General features: G+C 49.9%; 1 protein-coding gene and 1 pseudogene across 1 annotated transcript; one reads left to right on the plus strand and one right to left on the minus strand.

Annotated features, from left to right (window-relative positions):
• Positions 1-7034: 7034 nt before the first annotated feature.
• Positions 7035-10920, plus strand: TLCD2 (TLC domain containing 2). Its single transcript, XM_069483109.1, is given in 6 exon segments — positions 7035-7210; positions 7392-7474; positions 8421-8452; positions 8455-8505; positions 9352-9862; positions 10829-10920. Coding segments are annotated over 6 exon segments (945 nt in total).
• Positions 10921-15371: 4451 nt separating this feature from the next.
• Positions 15372-15471, minus strand: LOC138392725 (U6 spliceosomal RNA; annotated as a pseudogene).
• Between the last annotated feature and the right edge of the window lie 3786 nt (positions 15472-19257).

Genomic DNA, 19257 nt, shown 5'->3' on the forward strand with positions numbered 1-19257 from the left:
GACGTAGAGCTTTTCTAAGCAAGTCGCTTCCTCCGAGGGCTGGCCACACCTTTTCATCTATTGGTCAGCTCTCGAGTTGGTGGGCGGGGCTTAGCGCAATTTCGCTAGGTAAAGGGATGGCCTTCTTGCCAATCAGAGCCCAGGCGTCCGGAGAGGCGGGACCAAGGCGCAGTCCTGGCGCCCCCGAGTGGGTGTGGTCACGTTGCCCAGCAGTGGGCGGTGATTGGCCCTGGGCGGTGCGATCGCAGCTTGTGCGTCACGACGCCGCCAGCTGATCGGAGACTGGAGCCGGTGTGTGCTGGGCGCTGGGAAGAGACAGCGCCGCCGGCCGTGGGGAGCTGACGCAGTGATTTGCTCCCTTACCCTCAGCAACCCCCACACCCAGCACCAGGTGGGTGTGAGCCGGCGACCCGGTCACACGGGGGGAACCGTGGTAACGGGGTGATGGGTGAAAGTAGGGTTCTGGCGGCCACACCCTGCCCTTCCGGGGAGGGGAGAGGGGGCGGCGGGGGCAGGGGCGCTCCCGGGGACAGGGGCCTGGACTGGTCCGAGTAGTGTGTCAGGATCTTTAAGGAAAGAGTCCGGGACAGGAGTTATGGCGGAAGGTCCAGCGGAGTAGCTGTGGTGAAGACTAGGGGCCGAAGGGCCGGGGGCGGCTAACCTAGGCGCCCTCTGGTCTGAGGATACGGGAGCCGGCCATTTAGCCTGGGGAGGATCTGGACGGAGCGGGTGGCGGGAGCCGCTTTGCCTCTACTGGCACTCACTGGGTCAGGGCCAGTTCGGCGCCCTGGCAGGGAAGGGGTCGCTGGGCGGGCCGGCCCCTCCTCTCATTCCCTCTAGGGGATGTTATGTAAGGGGGGAGGGGAGAGGAGTAGGGGGCGGCGGTGCGGGGGCCTTATGCAACCCAAAGGTTAGGGTTTCACCGCGGTTGGGGGGGGAAAGCGGGCAAGAGGAGGACCTGGAAACTCTAACCCCCCCTCCTCAGACAAACTGGCCGTCTTGGGCTGAGAGAAGGTCACCTCTGCACCTCCCCCCAGCCTGTCCGGTTGTGAGGCCCCTAGCCCAGGCCTGGCCCTGACCGCCTGGGAAGCCGGCTGGCTGGGTGGGGCTCCTGGGTTAGTCATCACTGGGCTCCCTCTCTCCCCACCTCCCGGCCAACTCTTGGCCCCTCCCTGTGGCCTCCGCTAGGCTATCGCCCCCACCTCCCTTCGGCCCTAGTTCCAGCCTCCAACTCATTTGGCCTGTCATCCTGGCTGTCAGACTGGGCTAGGAGCTGTCAGAGTGCCAAAGGGTTGATGGAGCAGCTGGTCAGAGGGTCAGTGCCCTGGGCCCACCCCGCCCTGCAGCCAAGGGCACCTGCTTGGCACAGACTCTTAGCAGCTGCTGAGTCTTGTGGGCTGAACAGAGCCCTCAGACAGAGGGGAGTCAGAGTTGGACTGGTCACCTAGGGAAAGGAAGATAACCACAAAGTTCATGCCTCCCAGGAAGGTTTTGGAATTTGAACCCCACCCACCCCCCCAATTTTTCTTACCCTGTGAGTGTAGAAATCCCAAGGCAAGACTGCCTTGGCCTCTCAATCTGGCATGGGCCATGCCCTTGGACAGAGTGTCAACACAGACCTGCCCTCCCCAGCTTACAGCCCTCAAGCCTGCCACGCCCCCAGCCCCCTCCCTAGGCCATGCTGCAAGGCCCGGCTTTTCCTGCTGATTCATGCGTTGGAACTGTGGGGGCGGGGCTTGGAACTTGGAACAAAGTTCAGACATGGAGGGGCCGGCAGACAGCTTGGAATTCATACCAGATGTACCCGGAATGCGCAAGCGGAATGCCTGGCATCTGAGAGTCCTGGGGAAGCTGCCCAACCACCCTGCCCATACCTCCCTCCCCTAAAGCCTCTGGGCTGCTGTCCTCTCTCTCATAGTCCCGGGAGTCTCTGCTGACCTTCTTCCAAACTCTGTACCTCCTCCCTTCCTCACTCTTCCCCAATCTAGGCCCCCAGACTCTCCTTCCAGCTGAACTCCCTGGGAACAAGTCAGTTGAGCTGATCACTGAACTCCCATTTCTGGAACTGAGGTACAACTTCTCACCTAGTACCTGAATGACCGGTGGGGTGTGTCCAGGATCCCAGGCCCTGCTCTCTCTGATTGCTGAGGGGGCTGGGGCCCCTGGTGTGGGTTGCTACAGCAGGGGGCACAAGAGCAGGACTCAGTTTCAATAGCCTCCAGTTCTGGAAAGAGGAGCAAGGGAAGTATGTTTAGAGCTTCCTCTTGCTTCTCACTGAAATTAGCAACTCCTGCAGGTCCAGATCAGAGCCAAGAACTGTTCGCTAGAAGGTTGAAGGTCTACTGGGGCAAGACTTTGATGGCCACTGGGACAGTGTCCCTGTGACAAAATCCTGCTCAGATCTTTCCCATTTTTCTTCCCCTTCCCTTTAGGAGCCTGATCCTCTCACATCCTCACCTGGCTGAGCCGCAGTAGTTCTTCAGTGGCAAGCTTTATGTCCTGACCCAGCTAAAGCTGCCAGTTGAAGAACTGTTGCCCTCTGCCCCTGACTTCAAGGAGGAGGAGGAAGAAGAGGAAGAGGAGGAGCTGCTCTCCCCATCATCTGGAAGGTGACAGAAATGGGGCTGGGAAGGCCTAAACAGCAGGGATGATGATACCTTTTGGGAAAGGGAACCTTGCTCAGTTGGAGAGCCTTCACCCAGATTGGCTCAGCATAGAGCAGTTTTAGATTAGAGACACTGGCTTAACTGGGGAATAGAAGGCTTGAACTACCCAAGATTACTTGGTCTTCATGTGACAATGGGAAGAAGTGGAGAGAAGAAAACTCTATCTACCTCTTTACCCAGATTTCCTTCTTGGTCCCCCTTCCTTATCTCCCATTCTTCCCTACTGGTCTTTCCAGGTGTAAGTTTACTCTTCAGGGAAAAGGCGATACTGAAACTCTGATCTGAGCAGTCATCCCTCTGCTCTTACCTTTCCCTGTCTTTCCTTAGACTGGCCCAGACTCTAGATTCAGGGGTACTTACCTATATCTCGGCCCCTTAGACCTCCTGTCTCAGTTTCTCCACCTGTGAGATAGGGAACCACACAGATAAGTGTGCATGAGGAAATAAGACTACCTGTGCAGACTCAGAGCCTGGGCTCTCCTCCACCTGGGGGTAGAAACAAAACACCTTTCACATGAGCTATTGTCCCTTCCTCATCCCTGACACCATACTCCAGGAGCTGGGGAGGGTGGGGAATTGGAGCGAGGAGCTGGGGTTAGACCAATGCAAGGGACTAGGAGGAGCTCAGTATCTACACTGGCTTCCCACCATGCAAGGGCGGCCCAGCGTTTCCCTTGCCATCCAAAGCAGGATGGCAGCAGCCCCTGATGCCATTCTTACTTATTTAGTTATTTATTTTTGAGATGGAGTCTCACTCTGTCACCCAGGCTAGAGTGCAGTGGCGTCATCATACGTCACTGTAACCGTGAACTCCTGGGCTCAAGCGATCCTCCTGCCTCAGCCTCCCGAGTAGCTGGGATTATAGGCATGCACCACCATGCCCGACTAATTTTTCTATTTTTTATAGAGACAGGGTCTCGCTCTTGATCAGGCTGGTCTCAAACTCCTGACCTCAAGCAGTCCTCCCACCTTGGCCTCCCAAAGTGCTAGGATTATAGGCATGAGCCACTGCCCAGCCCCCTGATGGTATTATACCTGCTGCTGCTCTGTTTCTTCCCTCACTTTGCTTTCCAGGATGGTGTGTAAGACTCAGCTCAGGCCTGTGCAGGCAGGAAATTCTCCCTTCCAGGAACCAGGGGAGATGGGTTATGGGATGTGATCCCCTTTTGGGCATCAGGCAGTGCAAACCTGCCACATCCAGCTCCTGATCCATTCTTATTCTCTCGCTCAGGCTTGGATGTTGTTCAGCCTTGGCCCGGTCTCCCTGCCTGAAGGTAGCCAAGTTCAGGGTCTGCAGGAATCTATTTGTCTATGTGGTGGGAGGAAATGTGCAGGGAGGTCTATCTTATTCTCCATTTCTGAGAAACTGAAAGATGTAGAGGAGAGTAAACCATTGAGCCCCACCCCTCTGCAACCTAAGCTGAGGGGCAGGATATGTGTGGGACAGCGGTAGAGGGGGGTGGGTAGACTGAGTCGACTCATAGGCTGCAACAAAGATCGCTGTGTCCCTGGACATTGCCTCCGTCGTTTCTTCCCCTCTTTTGCTTCACTGGCCAGTGTCCCCCTCCAGCCCTGGGAATGTGGCTCTGCCATCTTCACCCATCATGGATCAGAGGTGAGGAAGGGCAGCCTGGGAACACAGAGACCAGTGAAGGACCAGGCCTGGACAGCACAGGGCCCTATCTGGACGTCCAGCAGAGGGGCCCATAAAGGCCAGGAACACCCCAAGAGGAGGGAGAACAGCCAGCCTCTGTCAACGACAAGCTTCCAGCCGTCTCCTGCTTCACTCACCATTTCTCTCCAGTCTTTCTGCCTCCCTCAGAGATGTGGGACCATAGGAAAGCATCCTGTGGCTTCACCCTCCTACTTCCACCTTTTCCCCAGCCTGTAATTTTTATATAAGCAGCCTCAAGGAGCAAGAGCCAGCTGTGAAAGGACATACACAGGAATTCATAACAGAAATTCAAATGGATAAAACCATGAAAGAAATGCATGCTTCATTAGTAAGTAAAGAAAGGCAAATAGATAATAGCTGAAAGCATTTTTCCCTTAGCAAACTATAACAGAAAAAAAAAAAGGCCCAACATTGGCAAAAGAGTACTGAAATAACATTCTCATACATTGCATGTGGGAGTATAAATTGGTTTAGCCTTTTGCATGGCAGTTCGGTAATATGTATCATATACCCTAAAAGCTTCCATGTCCTTTGACCTAGTAATTTTATGTCTGGGAATTTATCCTAAGAAAATAATTAAGGATTTAGTTATAAGATGTTCATCCCAGCATTGCAATAGGGAAAAATGAGAAGCAACTGTTTGATTGGGAATTCATTCCTTTTCTGCTATAATGAAAATTTGCAATAGGGGGGTTGCTTAAGTAAATTATTGTATATCCATCCAGATGGTGGAGTACTGCACAGCCATTAAAAGTCATATAGAAGAACATTTGACTAGAAAGAAAAATGCTCTCTGAATATTAAAAAGGTTATAAAAAGTGTATATTATGTGATCTCAATTTTATTTTTAAAAATATGAGTATATACTTGTATGCATAGAACAGATAAAAAAGATTGAAGACATACTCAAAAATGTTAATAGTGGTTATCTTTGGATGGTGTGATTTTCCTCTGGTTTTTCTGTAATTTTTCAAATTTTCTACATTAATTGTGTATTGTTTTCACATAATAAAAATTTGAATGATCAGTGTAATTTTCTTAAACCTTTGAAGAAGTGGGTGTAGAAGAATGAAGGTGAAGCCCCCAGCCCCTTAGTGAGAATGTGTGGTTGGGGCATCTGTCAGTTTATGAATGTCATTCCTTAGGAGTAGCTGGAATCCACCCTCTCAGTGCACAGGAAACAGCTCTCTGAATTGCTGGCTGGGAGCCAGCTAAAGAGGTGTGGAATGGAGTAAGATGAAAGGAAAACAGTAAAAACCTGTCACTCTCTTCAGGGGATGAGGGGTTGGGGGAGGATTTTCCTCTGGAGGCTGAAGCGTTCTAGAATCCTCACAGTCCTACTTAAAGCACATGAGTCTTTTGTTTTTCTCTTCTGATCTGCCCCAACGTTGAAGAGACCCTGTGTTACCTTATCTTGCCCTCATGGAAGAGATATTTTCCTACTCACCTAACAGGTCCCAGGCCCTGGGGGAGGGGATGCTTTTCAAGACCATAGTGGTGGGCAGGGCAACGTGGCTCACGCCTGTAATCCTAGCACTCTGGGAGGCCGAGGCGGATGGATCGCTCAAGGTCAGGAGTTCGAGACCAGCCTGAGCAAGAGTGAGACCCCGTCTCTACTAAAAATAGAAAGAAATTATGTGGACAACTAAAATATATATATAGAAAAAATTAGCCGGGCATGGTGGCGCGTGCCTGTAGTCCCAGCTACTCGGGAAGCTGAGGCAGTAGGATCGCTTGAGCCCAGGAGTTTGAGGTTGCTGTGAGCTAGGCTGACGCCATGGCACTCACTCTAGCCCGGGCAACAAAGTGAGACTCTGTCTCAAAAAAAAAAAAAAAAAAAAAAAAAAGAAAAGACCATAGTGGTGAGTGATTCCCTTTTGCCTCCCCTTCCTAACAAGGCTCCTCTGTAGGGCCAAAAAAAGATTGGGTGTGGGGGTTCTCAGTGGGTCTCTTCTCCAAAAGGGGGACTGCTGTTCCATTTGAGAGGTACTACGTAAGGGGTCAGGACTCCTGGAGTTAAAGGTTTGCTGCCATGTGTTTAAGGCCTGGAAACCTCGGGAGGCAGAAGAGGTCGCTCCAAGAAAGCGAGGCGCCTCCTCCCCCACAAGTGACACTGGGAGGGAGGGGCAGGGCGGTGGCTGGGTTTGGGCAAGTGGGAGTGGGTTGCGCTTGCCTTTACCTTCAGGGCTGTGAGAGTGGGGCGGGAGGGACGAGCAGTAGGTGAGAGGTGCGGGAGTAGGGAAGAGGAGGTGAAAGTTAGTGGGGTGGGGCCCTGGGGGTGTCAGGTTAGATCAGCGACCCATTTGTGGAACTGCGAGGGGTTCAGGACACACGGAGTTGGGGGAAGACCAATGTTAATAGCATCCCGGAAGTCCCCCTGAGCGCCATTGCACAGCTTGGTGCCCAGGAGCCCCCAAACAGCTCTCCCCGGCCGGGGCCGGACGCGATCGGTTGCCGTGGCTCCAGGGGCGGTGGCCCCATGGCTGCTCCAATCGCCGCCCAGCCGAGGAATGGGGCGTGGACAAGCCGGGGAAAAGTTCCCGCAGATTCCGAAGGCCGGGCGGGTGCTGGAGCCCAGGCACCCAGCCCTGCCGGGAAGCCAGTTCGCAGTCCCCGCGAGGGCATCGGATGCGTCCCAGCCGAGAGCGCAGGGGCCAAAGGGACCGATCGGAACTTAGCCGGCCCGCCAGGCCATGGCGCCGTTGGGGCTCCTGATGACTGGCGCCTCCTTCGCCGCGTTCCGGGGGCTGCACTGGGGGCTGCAGCTGCTGCCCACGCCGGGATCTGCTGCTCAGGGCCGTTGGAAGTGGCGGAACATGTGTGTCTCCCCGGTGCGCAGCCTGCTCGCGGGGGCAGGGGCGCTGCTCGGGCGCAGAGCTCGGGAGTTCGAGGGGCGCGGGGCGGGGGTGGAAGGCTGAGGTTAGAGGACGCGCGGCATCTTCGCAATTGATGCCAGAGCTTCAGAGTCTGAGACTGGGCTGGGGACGCTCACGGCAGGGGAATGGATGGGGTATTCAAGAGGTTGTCCATGGCTCCCCCGGCTCCCCCAGGCTGTCGCTGTACCCTCAAATGACCACCGACCTGATTCATGGCCACCCGCCCTGGGCCCTGGTGCTGGTGGCTGTGTCTGTGGGTGAGTCTGCAGGGAAGGCTGGTCCCGTGGGGGTGCTTAGAGGAAAAAACTCAAACCGTGTTTTTCTCTACTCTTACACCACAACAATCATCAAGATTTCTGTGGCCAAATGTGGGGGCGTTTTCCGCCACACACGGAGCAGCAGATACCAGCTGGATGTCCTTTAATTCAATTCCGACACTACCTGCCTGAAGATAGCCTCAAATCCCACAGGGTGAGGGTTCAGTCCCCAAAACTGCCGCCCTCCTTCAGACACTGGTCACAAGTCTGGGCCTCTGGAACTTCTGACCGACTGGCTTGAAGTTGGGGTTCACACGACTTCCTCTTTAGGTTCCATTAATTTGCTGGAGTGGTTCACAGAACTCAAGGAAACGCTTAATTACCTGAATCTCCTCATGCTCAGCTCTCTGGAAGCTCCCCCAACCCAGTCTTCTTGGGTTTCTATGGGGGCTTCATTATATAGGCATGATTGACAACCGTGTAGAAATGGGATTGGACAAAAAGTGCAGGATCTAAACCCAGCAAGGCCTGTCTGTTCAGATTCTTTCTGGCCTCTGCAGCATTCGGTATTCCATGCTGTGCAGCAGGACCTTCTCTGGAATGAGGGTCTTAGGGACCCACAATCAGATTAGAGTCCTGCCTTGGACAGGTGAAAGGAGGGCAGGAAAAGGTCAGAGAGAGAGATTCTGTTTACTGTAACACAGTCTGTGAGAATTATGAGTCAGGAACCGTGGATGAAAAAATATATACACATATCAATCAATATCACAGGGGACAAACTCCAAGGGTAATTCCAGGTCCCCTTCCCACTCCCCCACAGGGGTTAAATGTCTCCAGAGGCTCTACTGAGGGAAACTAAAGATCTGGGAAAAGGGGGGCTGGAATCCTCTCTAGGCCATGCACCTGTTCTGGAGAAGCCTACTCCCCCTGACCCCCATCCCCACAGGTTATTTCCTGGCAGATTGAGCTGACAGGCTCAATGGAACCAGACCTTGGGACAGGCCGGGGAACTTCTCTGTCACCATTTAGTGGTGAGACTCTTGGGGGAGACCCCAGACAGGAAGGGAGGCCTGGCTTCCCAGTCTCTCTTCAGCTTTCTGTCCTTCCCAGAGAGTCTCCCGCCCCAGCTGTCACTTCATCCTCCCAGTCTTAGGCTAAGTTGGGGGCTGGGGGTGGACTGACTGCTGGCCACAGCTGGGAGTCTTGACACTGCCTAAGGAAATTAGGTCCCTCACAGAGGTCCAGCTGGTCACAGAAATGTTGACTACGGAGCTTTTCTGAGAAGGAGCCTTGGCATGGGGTTTGGGGATGAGGCATGAAAGCCCAGGAATGGTGGTTGGGGGGTACTGTGTAGCTGCTGCAGTCCCAGGGTGAGGCAGCCCCTTGGCCAAGGCTGCTTCCATCCTATGGAAGGGCTGTTTTAAGGCCACTCAGGCCCCAGGATAAGGATAGGCATAAAGGTCAGGTGTAGGCCTGGCATGGTGGCTCATGCCTGTAATCCCAGCACTTTTGGAATCCAAGGGTGGAGGATCATTTGAGGCCAGGAGCTCAAGACCAGCCTGAGCAAAACAGTAAGACCCCATCTCTACAAAATATAGAAAAATTAGCTGGGCATGCTGGCACATGCCTGTAGGCCCTGCTGCTCGGGAGGCTGAGACAGGAGGATCACTTGAGCCCAGGATTTTGAGGTTGCTGTGACCTATGATGATGCCCCTGCACTCTAGCCTGGGCAATAGAGTGAGACCCTGTCTCAAAAAAAAAAAAAAGATCAGGTGTTTGGGGAGCCCCACAAAATCCTTGGGAGCCCCTTTTTTAAGGACTGTATGATTGGGACATGATGGGTGGCAGGTCCTCTGACCTCTGACCCTGGCTCCCAGGTAGCAAGCTGCCTCAGCACTGCTGTTCCATCTGACCACTACGTGGGCATCTCCATGTTGTCTCTGCTCCTGGAGCTGAACTCTGCCTGACTGCACCTGCGGACCTTGCTGCTGCTTTCTTACCGGGCCCCATCCTTGGCCCTCAGCGTGACTAGCTGGGCTACCCTGGCCACCCTGGCCTTCTTCCGCCTGGTGGCACTGCAGTGGATGAGTCTGTGGCTACTCTGGCAGCACTACCAGGTGCCTCTTGCTTTGGTTGTCCTTGGTGGAATTAGGCTGGTCACTGTGGGTGTCATGAGCATCACACTAGGTGTGCACATTCTGGTCAGTGATGTCCTGCAGTCTTGGCCCCACCCACCTATCCCTGGGCACAAGGAAACCAGGGGGGCTAGGACATGTTGGGATGGTGAACCTGTTACCATGGGTGATTCCACTCTCAGCCTGAAAGGCTGGAAGCCACGGGCTCCTCTTCTGTCAGCCTTGGGGGAGGTGAGGACAGGACAAGGAGATGGTAGGTTTTCAATGCACAGTCCCCCACTGGGGTAAGACTGGACTGGATCATCAGTCTCTCAGTTCCTCCTTCAGCTAACTCACATCCCTCCCCTTCCTGGGCTCTAAGAAGAAATGATGTTGGTGGATGGGTAGGAACCTGGGTTACTGTCCTCTGAAATCCGTCATCAGATGACCACTCTTTCCTGCAAACAAACTTAAGAGGTACAGCCAGAGCTATCAATAAAGGGTGGCAGGAGGCATGAAGCTGCAGGAAACTGCCAGTGGAAACAGAGACTCTGCTTTAGCACAGGGACAGATGAGGGGAGGGAAGGTCTTACTAGAATCAGAGAGAGCTGGAATGGAGGGGGCAGGTCAGCGGGAAGAGGGACCTCACCTATGACCAAATGCTGGCTGTGGGAGGAGGGCACAAGAGAAGCTATCTATAGCCAGTGGAGATGGACTTTATAGTTGCCAAGAGACAGAATCCAGGCCACAGCAATTGCTGCTGATATTTCTGGTTCTCAAAGCCATACTGATTGGGCACAGTGGCTCACGCCTGGAATCCCAGCACTTTGGGAGGCCGAGACAGGAGGATTGCTTGAGCCAGGAGTTTGAGACCAGCCTGTGAAACATAACAAGACACTATTTCTATGAAAAATTTTTAAAAATTAACTGGGCATGATGGCACATGCCTGTAGTCCTAGTTACTCCAGAGGCTGAGGTGGGAGAATTGCTTGAGCCCAGGACTTTAAAGCTGCAATAAGCTACTATCAGGCTACTGCACTCCAGCCTGGGTGACAGCGTGAGACCCTGTCTCAAAAAAAAAAAAAAAAAAAAAAAAAAAGCCATACTATTATGTTTGTACTTACCCCTAGTCCTACTTTGTCCAGCCTTTTAAATGTTTTTAGTATCTTCTGACCTTTTCAAAGAAAACACAGATTCTTAAAGGAATGAGCATAGGGCTAGTTCTGTCTTCTTAGGGCAGTGCTGAAGTCCGGCGTCATAGAAGGGACTCAAACACCCATTCGGGTGCCCAGTGGAGGGTCTTCCCAGGCCCAGGCTTTCATGGAAGAATGAGGGCAGAGGCAGAGCAGGGGAGAGAAGGCCCCCACTTGGCGGCAGAGGGAGGAAGGAATAGCCGACCCTCTTCTGGGATTCATTTGCAAGCTCTCCTTCCTCCCTGCTGCTTCTGCTGCGGCTTTTCTATTGCACAGGACCCTCCCTTCTCAGTCAGAACATCCAGGTTATGGAAGTGTAGAGCAGATAACGGTTGCTGTTCTCCTACGCAACAACCAACAGAAAGAGATAACCCTTAATCATGCCCAGAAAAGAGATACACGAGCAAAGAGAGAGGCAAGAAGACTTTTTTAAAAAAAAATCCTGCTAACTTATCTGAGGCAGAAAAAGACACAAAGGACGACAGAGACAGACATACATAGATTGGGGGACAGATAGGAAGAGAGAAGGATTCATTGCATAGAGGAGACGGAGGCAAAGAGAAATTAAGGGCAAGTGAGAGAAAACCCTTGGCAAAAATATTGAGGAAGACGGTCGTAGATGCTGAGAGAGACAAAAATCATAGAATTGGTAAAATGGTCGTAAACAAAGAAGACAAGAAAAGTAGAAATAAAGGCTGTCAGGAAGGGACCCCAAGGGTGGAAGACACGGATAGTCTATACAGGGAAATAGCAAGAGTGAGTGACAAGGACCAACAAACAGACTCAGGAGAAACGAAGGAAATAGTGGCAGATAGAGAGATTAGCAGAGCGTGAGAAGAGAGGGGAGGAAACAGAAGCGAGGGGGTAGTCAGGGGAGCCGGAGCACGAGCAGGAGGCGGAGGACGCAGGCGATGGGAAGAGTCACCGACAGAGCAGCAGGAAATGTGTGCAGTTAGAGACAGGCAGAAAGACAAAGGACAAACAGCTACAGTGCAAAACACAAAGACAGACGCTGACAGTAACCGATAGGCAGAGACTGGTAGGAAGATGAGGACAAGTCAGAATCAGGGATGTCATCAGAGATAAAAGAATAGGCAGAGGGACTGACGAGGTGAATCACAGAGAGAAAAAAAGGTGGGGAGGGCAGAACAATTAAATAAATATCCAAGGAATGGAACAAAGTAAAGGAGGGTACACAGAGATGAAGAGAGAGAGAAAAAGAAATAATAGAGACGTGAGAATAAAAACGAGAAGGAGGGATTGTGCAAGTTCTGCATCCCAGAGGCAGGAAAACTGAGGGGCAAAGGGGCAAATAACAAATGGAGACAGCCGGAAGCTGTGACCGTTGGAAGGAGATGAACACAGGTAGAAAGTAAGAGCAGGCCGGGCGCGGTGGCTCACGCCTGTAATCCTAGCACTCTGGGAGGCCGAGGCGGGCGGATTGTTTGAGCTCAGGAGTTCAAGACCAGCCTGAGCAAGAGCGAGACCCTGTCTCTACTAAAAATAGAAAGAAATTAGCTGGACAACTAAAAATATATAGAAAAAGTTAGCAGGGCATGGTGGCACATGCCTGTAGTCCCAGCTACTCGGGAGGCTGAGGCAGGAGGATTGCTTGAGCCCAGGAGTTTGAGGTTGCTGTGAGCTAGGTCGACGCCATGGCACTCTAGCCTGGGCAACAGAGTGAGACTCTGTCTCAAAAAACAAACAAACAAACAAACAAACAAAAAACCTCAATATGCCATTCTTAGGTGAATGCCTCGATGAACAAAAATGTCTGTCCGTTGTTTAGGAGAACTGTTCTTGAACTCCTGAACTCAAGTGATCCCCCTGCCTCAGCCTCGCAGACTGCTATCTGTCTTGAGTTTTCAAAGAAAAAGAAATGTGACTAACTCACGTGAGGAATCTACTCCTTAAGTATGTGTTGAAGTCAGAATTCATTCATTGCAAGTCATGTACCTTTTCTTTTGCCACTGTCATAAATTCATGGTTTGGGTGAGTACTCTTCTTGGTAATACTTGATGGTATCTATGAGGGATGCCCAAGGACTTAACCGTTAGGGAAATGTGGCTGTTGCTGTGGGTTAACTAATAAAACCCATACAGGAAGCTGAGATTAGCCACCCTTCAGACCTTACCATGGCCCAGGGCAATGTTCCTGCAGGTTTACCCTGTGCCAGCCAGCGGATGAATTCTTTGTCTTGCAGCACAGGGGAGCGGCTTTCCTGGATGGAGAATACACTATGCTGGATATTTTATGGTCTTGGAACACTATCCTGATTATAAGTTCATAAATTGCTATGCAGATAATTGCATCAGTCTCTTATGACTGTGATTACTTTGAGTCACTTTTCTTGGCTCCAGTGGTATCCTGATTTGCAATGCCATGCTGGATTGTGGACACTTTGCCTTGGACAAAATTTCCTCTTATCACTGACTCTTTTTGCCCTACAAAGCCCTGAATATTCTAACGTCCTCTAATATCAAAAAGCAAACCCAATGTATTCAGTAGAAAGGAGTCAGAGCAAGAGGGTGGATTCAAACGGTTTAGAATGATTTTCAGTGCCAAGGGTTGAAACCAAAAGAATTCTTTAGCCAAATCAATCCTGAGTTCACAAGAAAATTAAACAGAAAGCTTCCATAACTAAATTGTCAAAACTTTATCACATATACAATCTGGATTTCATTGGGCGAAAAGTTAGGAATCCTCATTCTGAAAGAAACTATGTAAGAGAAGTTTCTCTTGACGCCACGGCACTCTCTAGCCTGGGCAACAGAGTGAGACTCTGTCTCAAAAAAAAAAAAAAAAAAAAAAGAAGTTTCTCTTCAAAGAGGAGCTCCTGTGCTGAAATGAAATGTTTGTTTAGGATCATTAACTTAAAGTCATAACACCCTTGGCTGAACATTTGTTGTGCTCCTACCATGTCAGGCACCTTTTATATGTTATCCCATTTAATCCTACACAACAGAGATTGATCTGTTTATTTAATATTTACTTATTTAGTCAGGGTCTCACTTTGAGTAGCTAGGATTACAGGCTAGGATTACCACCACACCAAGCTAATTTTTTTGTTGTTGTTTTTTGTAGACATGGGGTCTTGCTCTGTTGCTCAGGCTGGTTAGAACTCCTGGCCTCGGCCGGGCGCGGTGGCTCATGCCTGTAATCCTAGCACTCTGGGAGGCCGAGGCGGGTGGATCGCTCGAGGTCAGGAGTTCGAGACCAGCCTGAGCAAGAGTGAGACCCCGTCTCTACTAAAAATAGAAAGAAATTATATGGACAACTAAAATATATATATACAAAAAATTAGCCGGGCATGGTGGCACATGTCTGTAGTCCCAGCCACTCGGGAGGCTGAGGCAGTAGGATCGCTTAAGCCCAGGAGTTTGAGGTTGCTGTGAGCTAGGCTGACGCCATGGCACTCACTCTAGCCCGGGCAACAGAGTGAGACTCTGTCTCAAAAAAAAAAAAAAAAAAAGAACTCCTGGCCTCAAGTGATCCTCCCACCTTTGCCTCCCAAAGTGCTGGGATTATAGGTGTGAGCCCTTGCACCTGGCCATCTCATCTTTTAGATGAAAAAAATGAGGTTCTGAGAGGTTGAGTAATTTACTCAGGGTAACCTGCCTAGTTAATGACAGGGCGGGGACTCAAACCCATATTTTTTTCTATTATACCACCTGTGGCCAACATCTGCTATTTTTGCCTCCCCAGCAGAGTAGGGATTTTCCTCCGAAAATCACCCCTCTCTCACTGCACTCGCCATGGGCATGTGACCGCCGCCTAGTCAATCAGAACACCACATCCTCTTTTGAAGAACTAAGCTCATGACATAGGGAGAGACTAGGAGCCTTGGCACTTTGACTTCTGCTGGAACTTTTGCTAAGATGCACTCTATCTGTGCTGGCCTTGCTAAGTCTTGCTTAGTATGTAAGAGAGTTTCCCTGGGCATGAAGCCAACACAAAGGAAGAGGACTTCAAAGATGGAGAAGAGTTTCTGGCATCATTTGAGTATCTGGAGCAAGCTCCTGGGCTGTTCAGTTATTAATACATGAGCTAAAAAAAAACTCCCAGATTTGTTTGAGTAGGTATGAGTTGAGTTTTCACTGTTAACATTGAGTCCTGATTAACACACCACCTTCAAGATTATCCAGGTTGGGCACGGTGGCTATTCCTGTAATCTCAGCACTTCGGGAGGCTGAGGCGGGAGGATCCCTTGAGCCCAGGGGTTTGAGGCTGCTGTGAGCTATGATTGGGCCACAGCACTCCACCCTGGAGACTCTGTCTCTCTCTTTTTTTTTTTTGAGACAGAATCTCACTCTGTCACTTGGGCTAGAGTGCAGTGGTGTCAGCCTAGCTCACAGCAGCCTCCAACTCCTGGGCTCAAGCAATCCTCCTGTCTCAGCCTTCCGAGTAGCTGGGACTACAGGCATGCACCACCACATACCCAGCTAATTTTTCTATTTTTGGTAGAGATAGGGTCTCACTCTTGCTCAGGCTGGTCTTGAACTCCTGAGCTCAATCGATCCTCCTGCCTCGGCCTCCCAGACTGCTAGGATTACAGGCATGAGCCACCACGCCCGGCTGTCTTTTTTTTTTTTTAATATGGAACACTTCACACATTTGCGTGTTATCCTTGTGCAGGAGCTATGCTAATCTTCTCCATATCGTTCCAATTTTAACATGGCTGCTGAAGCGACTATGTTTCTTTAAAAAAATTATCCAGTCTCGTCATTTCATTTTGCAGACAATCGAAGGAACTGAATTGAAGCCTGGAGAAGTCAAGTGACTTATCCAAGCACACTAATCTAGTCTGTAGCACAGTCAGAATTAGAATCCAGATCCACTGTGCCTGGCCAGGGCTCCTTCTTATACACTATTTTTCTTCTTTCTTTGTAGAAAGGCTGAGGAGTGGAGAAGCTTCAAGGTAGAAAAGTAGGAGCCAGCTGACCACCAAAGATCGAACAAGTCAGATAAATTTCCTCTGAAGTGGTATTTATAAGTCAGGGTGTTTCAGTTTGAAAGCCAGACTTCTATTCACCAAGTATTGATTTCTGCACTTTTCAGGAATGCAGTTACTGTGCAGGGCAGAGGTTCATTTCAGCTTTTCTCTGCAGACGTGATCATCACTTAACTTGGTACTGCGGAACATATTCTTTCCCTGCCTCTTGTCATATCTTCTGCAGGATCTGAACACAGAAGTGATTCTCAGGCTCAGTAAGCTTTTTCTGCACAGACAAGGATGCAAGCCACGCGGGCTTTGGGAGTAGAAGATCGGGAAGTCATTCATGTAGTACAATATGAGAGTCACTAGGAAGGGCTCCCTGCCTACCACCACCTGCTCCCAGAAAACAGACACCGGGGTAGTGTCTGACATTCCAGGGGTAGTAAATAATTTCCTTGGGTTAAACTTTGCCCCCTCACTCTGGCCTGCCTGCCTGTGCCCGTAAGAGGACTCCTTCACCTTCTTGACCTTGGCTGGTTGGTATGCTAATCCTGGGGGCTGAGAGACTGGCGCGACAGCTCTCTCTGCCCCAAGATCCCAGTTCAGAGGACTGGTAGAGGAGGACAGAGACACCCCTGAAAAACTGGGGTGCCACAGCTTCTGCTGCTGCACTGATGCAAGTCAGCACCACTACCTAGCTATTCCCCCCACCCTTAGCAACTTGTCCAAATATCATTTTCTTCAAGCTCCTGCTCTTCCTTCCCCAACCCCAACTCTTTGTAGAGTAGATCCAAATGTTTCCACTCTGACAGCAAGCAGGAGTGGAGCACTGGGGAGATGAAGGAGGTGGGGAAGGGAAACAGGGGACACAGTTTAGGGAAGCTGTAGCATTTCCTTGACATATATTGAATCTTTAAAAATTCATATGAACTTTGCATTCTGCTTCAAAGTCTATCTCTGTTTTAAGATAAAATACCAGAGCACATCTGTAGTCCCAGCTACTCGGGAGGCTGAGACAAGAGGATCCCTTGAGCCCAAGAGTTCGAGATCAGGCTGGGCAACATAGCAAGACCCCATCTCTAAAAAAAATACATTGCAGTACTTGATTTTTAAAAATTTTTACAAAATGTCAAGTGAAACTGTCAGTTTTATGATCTAAGGAGGATGTGCCATTTTATTCTGTGGCTCTAAGTATCACTGGCACACTTCATTTTTTTTATTCTCCTTTCAACAAATACTTATGAAGGGCCTCCTCTGTGCCAAGCATGTGATACAAGGTATAATAATGAGTCAGTGGGCAGAGTCCTGGCCTCACAGGGCCTGCAATCGGTGGGAAATTGGGAAAGTAGGAGTCATTGAATGGAGGGAAATCAGAGGTAATAGATGTAGACACAGGTCATCAAAGGACCCATATCCTGAGAATAAACAGACGACGTATAGAAGATGGGAAGGTTGCATTCTGACATCCAAGAGTTCTCCAGAACCTGACTCAGGCTCTTTCCTCCTAAACCTGCACCCTTTCCAGTAGTCGCCTGCTCTGTGCCTAACTCTGCCATCAACTCACTGTGTAAGTTGGAAACTCAGGAATCATCCTGAGCGATGCCACCCTATCCCCGACCCCATACACACACTTCCAATTAATCACTGAGTTCAGAGTGGCTTTCACACACGTTCATTCCATTCTTTTTTTTTTTTTTTTTTTTTTTGAGACAGAGTCTCTCTCTGTTGCCCAGGCTAGAGTGCCGTGGCGTCAAGCTCACAGCAACTTCAAATTCCTGGGCTTAAGCAATCCTTCTGCCTCAGCCTTTCAAGTAGCTGGGACTACAGGCATGCGCCACCATGCCCGGCTAATTTTCTTTTTCTATATTTATTTTTAGTTGTCCATATAATTTCTTTCTATTTTTAGTAGAGACGGGGTCTTGCTCTTGCTCAGGCTGGTCTCGAACTCCTGACCTCAAGCAATCCTCCTGCCTTGGCCTCCCAGAGTGCTAGGATTACAGGCGTGAGCCACTGTGCCCGGCCACGTTCATTCCATTCTATCTCTGCTGTCCCCTCTTGGTCTGAGTCACCATTGTCTCTAGCGTGGGCGACATAATGATGGCCTCATAACTATTCTCCACAGAACAGCCAGTCTGTGATTGCTAAAATGCAGATCTTGGGCCAGGCTCACACTTGTAATCCTAGCACTCTAGGAGGCTGAGGCAGGAGGATCACTTGAACTCAGGAATTTGAGACCAGTCTGAGCAAGAGTGAGACCCTGTCTCTACTAAAAACAGAAAAAATTAGCTGGGTGTGGTGGCGTGCTCCAGTAGTCCCAGCTACTTTTGAGGCTGAGGCAGGAGGATTGCTTGAGCCCAGGAGTTTGAGGTTGCTGTGAACTAGGCTGACACCACGGCACTCACTCTAGCCCGCCCGGGCAACAAAGCGAGACTCTGTCTCAAAAAAAAAAAAAAAAAAAAAAAAAAAAATATATATATATATATATGTATATATTTTTAAAAGCAGTGGAGCAATGCCACCAAAAATTTGAAGGAAGATTATTTCAAACTAGAATCTGATACCCAGCCAAACTATCAATCAATTGTGAGGGTTGAATAAAGGTATTATCAGACATGCAAAGTCTCAAATTTATCTTCCATGCACCTTTCTCAGAAAGCTACAGGAAGATACATCAAAATGAGGGAATTCACCAAGAAAGAGGAAGACATGGATACAGAAAACAGGAGATTGAACACAGAATAGAAGAAAGGGACTTTCCAGGAAGATAGTGAAGAGAGATTTTTAGGAAGAGAGGTGTACACTGAGTGAAAGTGAAACTATCACATACTGCTGCAGGTCAGAAAGCTCTGGGAAAGACTGTAAAAAATTATCACTATTATTATTAGTTTTTACAGATAGAGTCTCATTCTGTCACCCAGGCTGGAGTGCAGTGGTGTGATCATAGCTCACTACAGCCTTGAGCTCCTGGGCTCAAGGTATCCTCCTTCCTCAGCCACCCAAGAAGCAGGGACTACAGGCACGAGCCACCATGCCCAGCTAATTTTTTAAAACATTTTTTTGTAGCGACAGGATATTGCCCAGGCTGGTCTCAAACTCCTGGCCTAAAGAAATCCTGCCTCTGCCTTCCAAAGTGTTGGCATTACAGGCATAAGCCACTGTGCCTGGCTGAGAAAGTCTCTTTTAGGGGCAAGGTGAAACCAACAGACTACCTTATGTGAATGAACATTTAAAAGGTGGATTAAAGACTAGTCAAAACCAGGGGTAATTGGCAATACGTCCATAGAAAACTAAGCAAACACAGCTATTAACCATAGGCAAAACAAACAGTTGTTTAGGAAAGGAAATTTTTATTTTTTTATTTTTTAATTTTTTTTTTTTGTGACAGAGTCTTGCTCTGTTGCCTGGGGTAGAGTGCAATGGCATCAGCCTCGCTCACCGCAACCTCTAACTCCTGGGCTCAAGCGATCCTCCTACCTCAGCCTCCCGAGTAGCTGAGACTACAGATACATACCACCACAACTGGCTCACTTTTTTTTTTTT

The sequence above is a fragment of the Eulemur rufifrons genome, chromosome 9 (assembly GCF_041146395.1).
Source record: "Eulemur rufifrons isolate Redbay chromosome 9, OSU_ERuf_1, whole genome shotgun sequence".
Classification (NCBI taxonomy): Eukaryota; Metazoa; Chordata; class Mammalia; order Primates; family Lemuridae; genus Eulemur; species Eulemur rufifrons.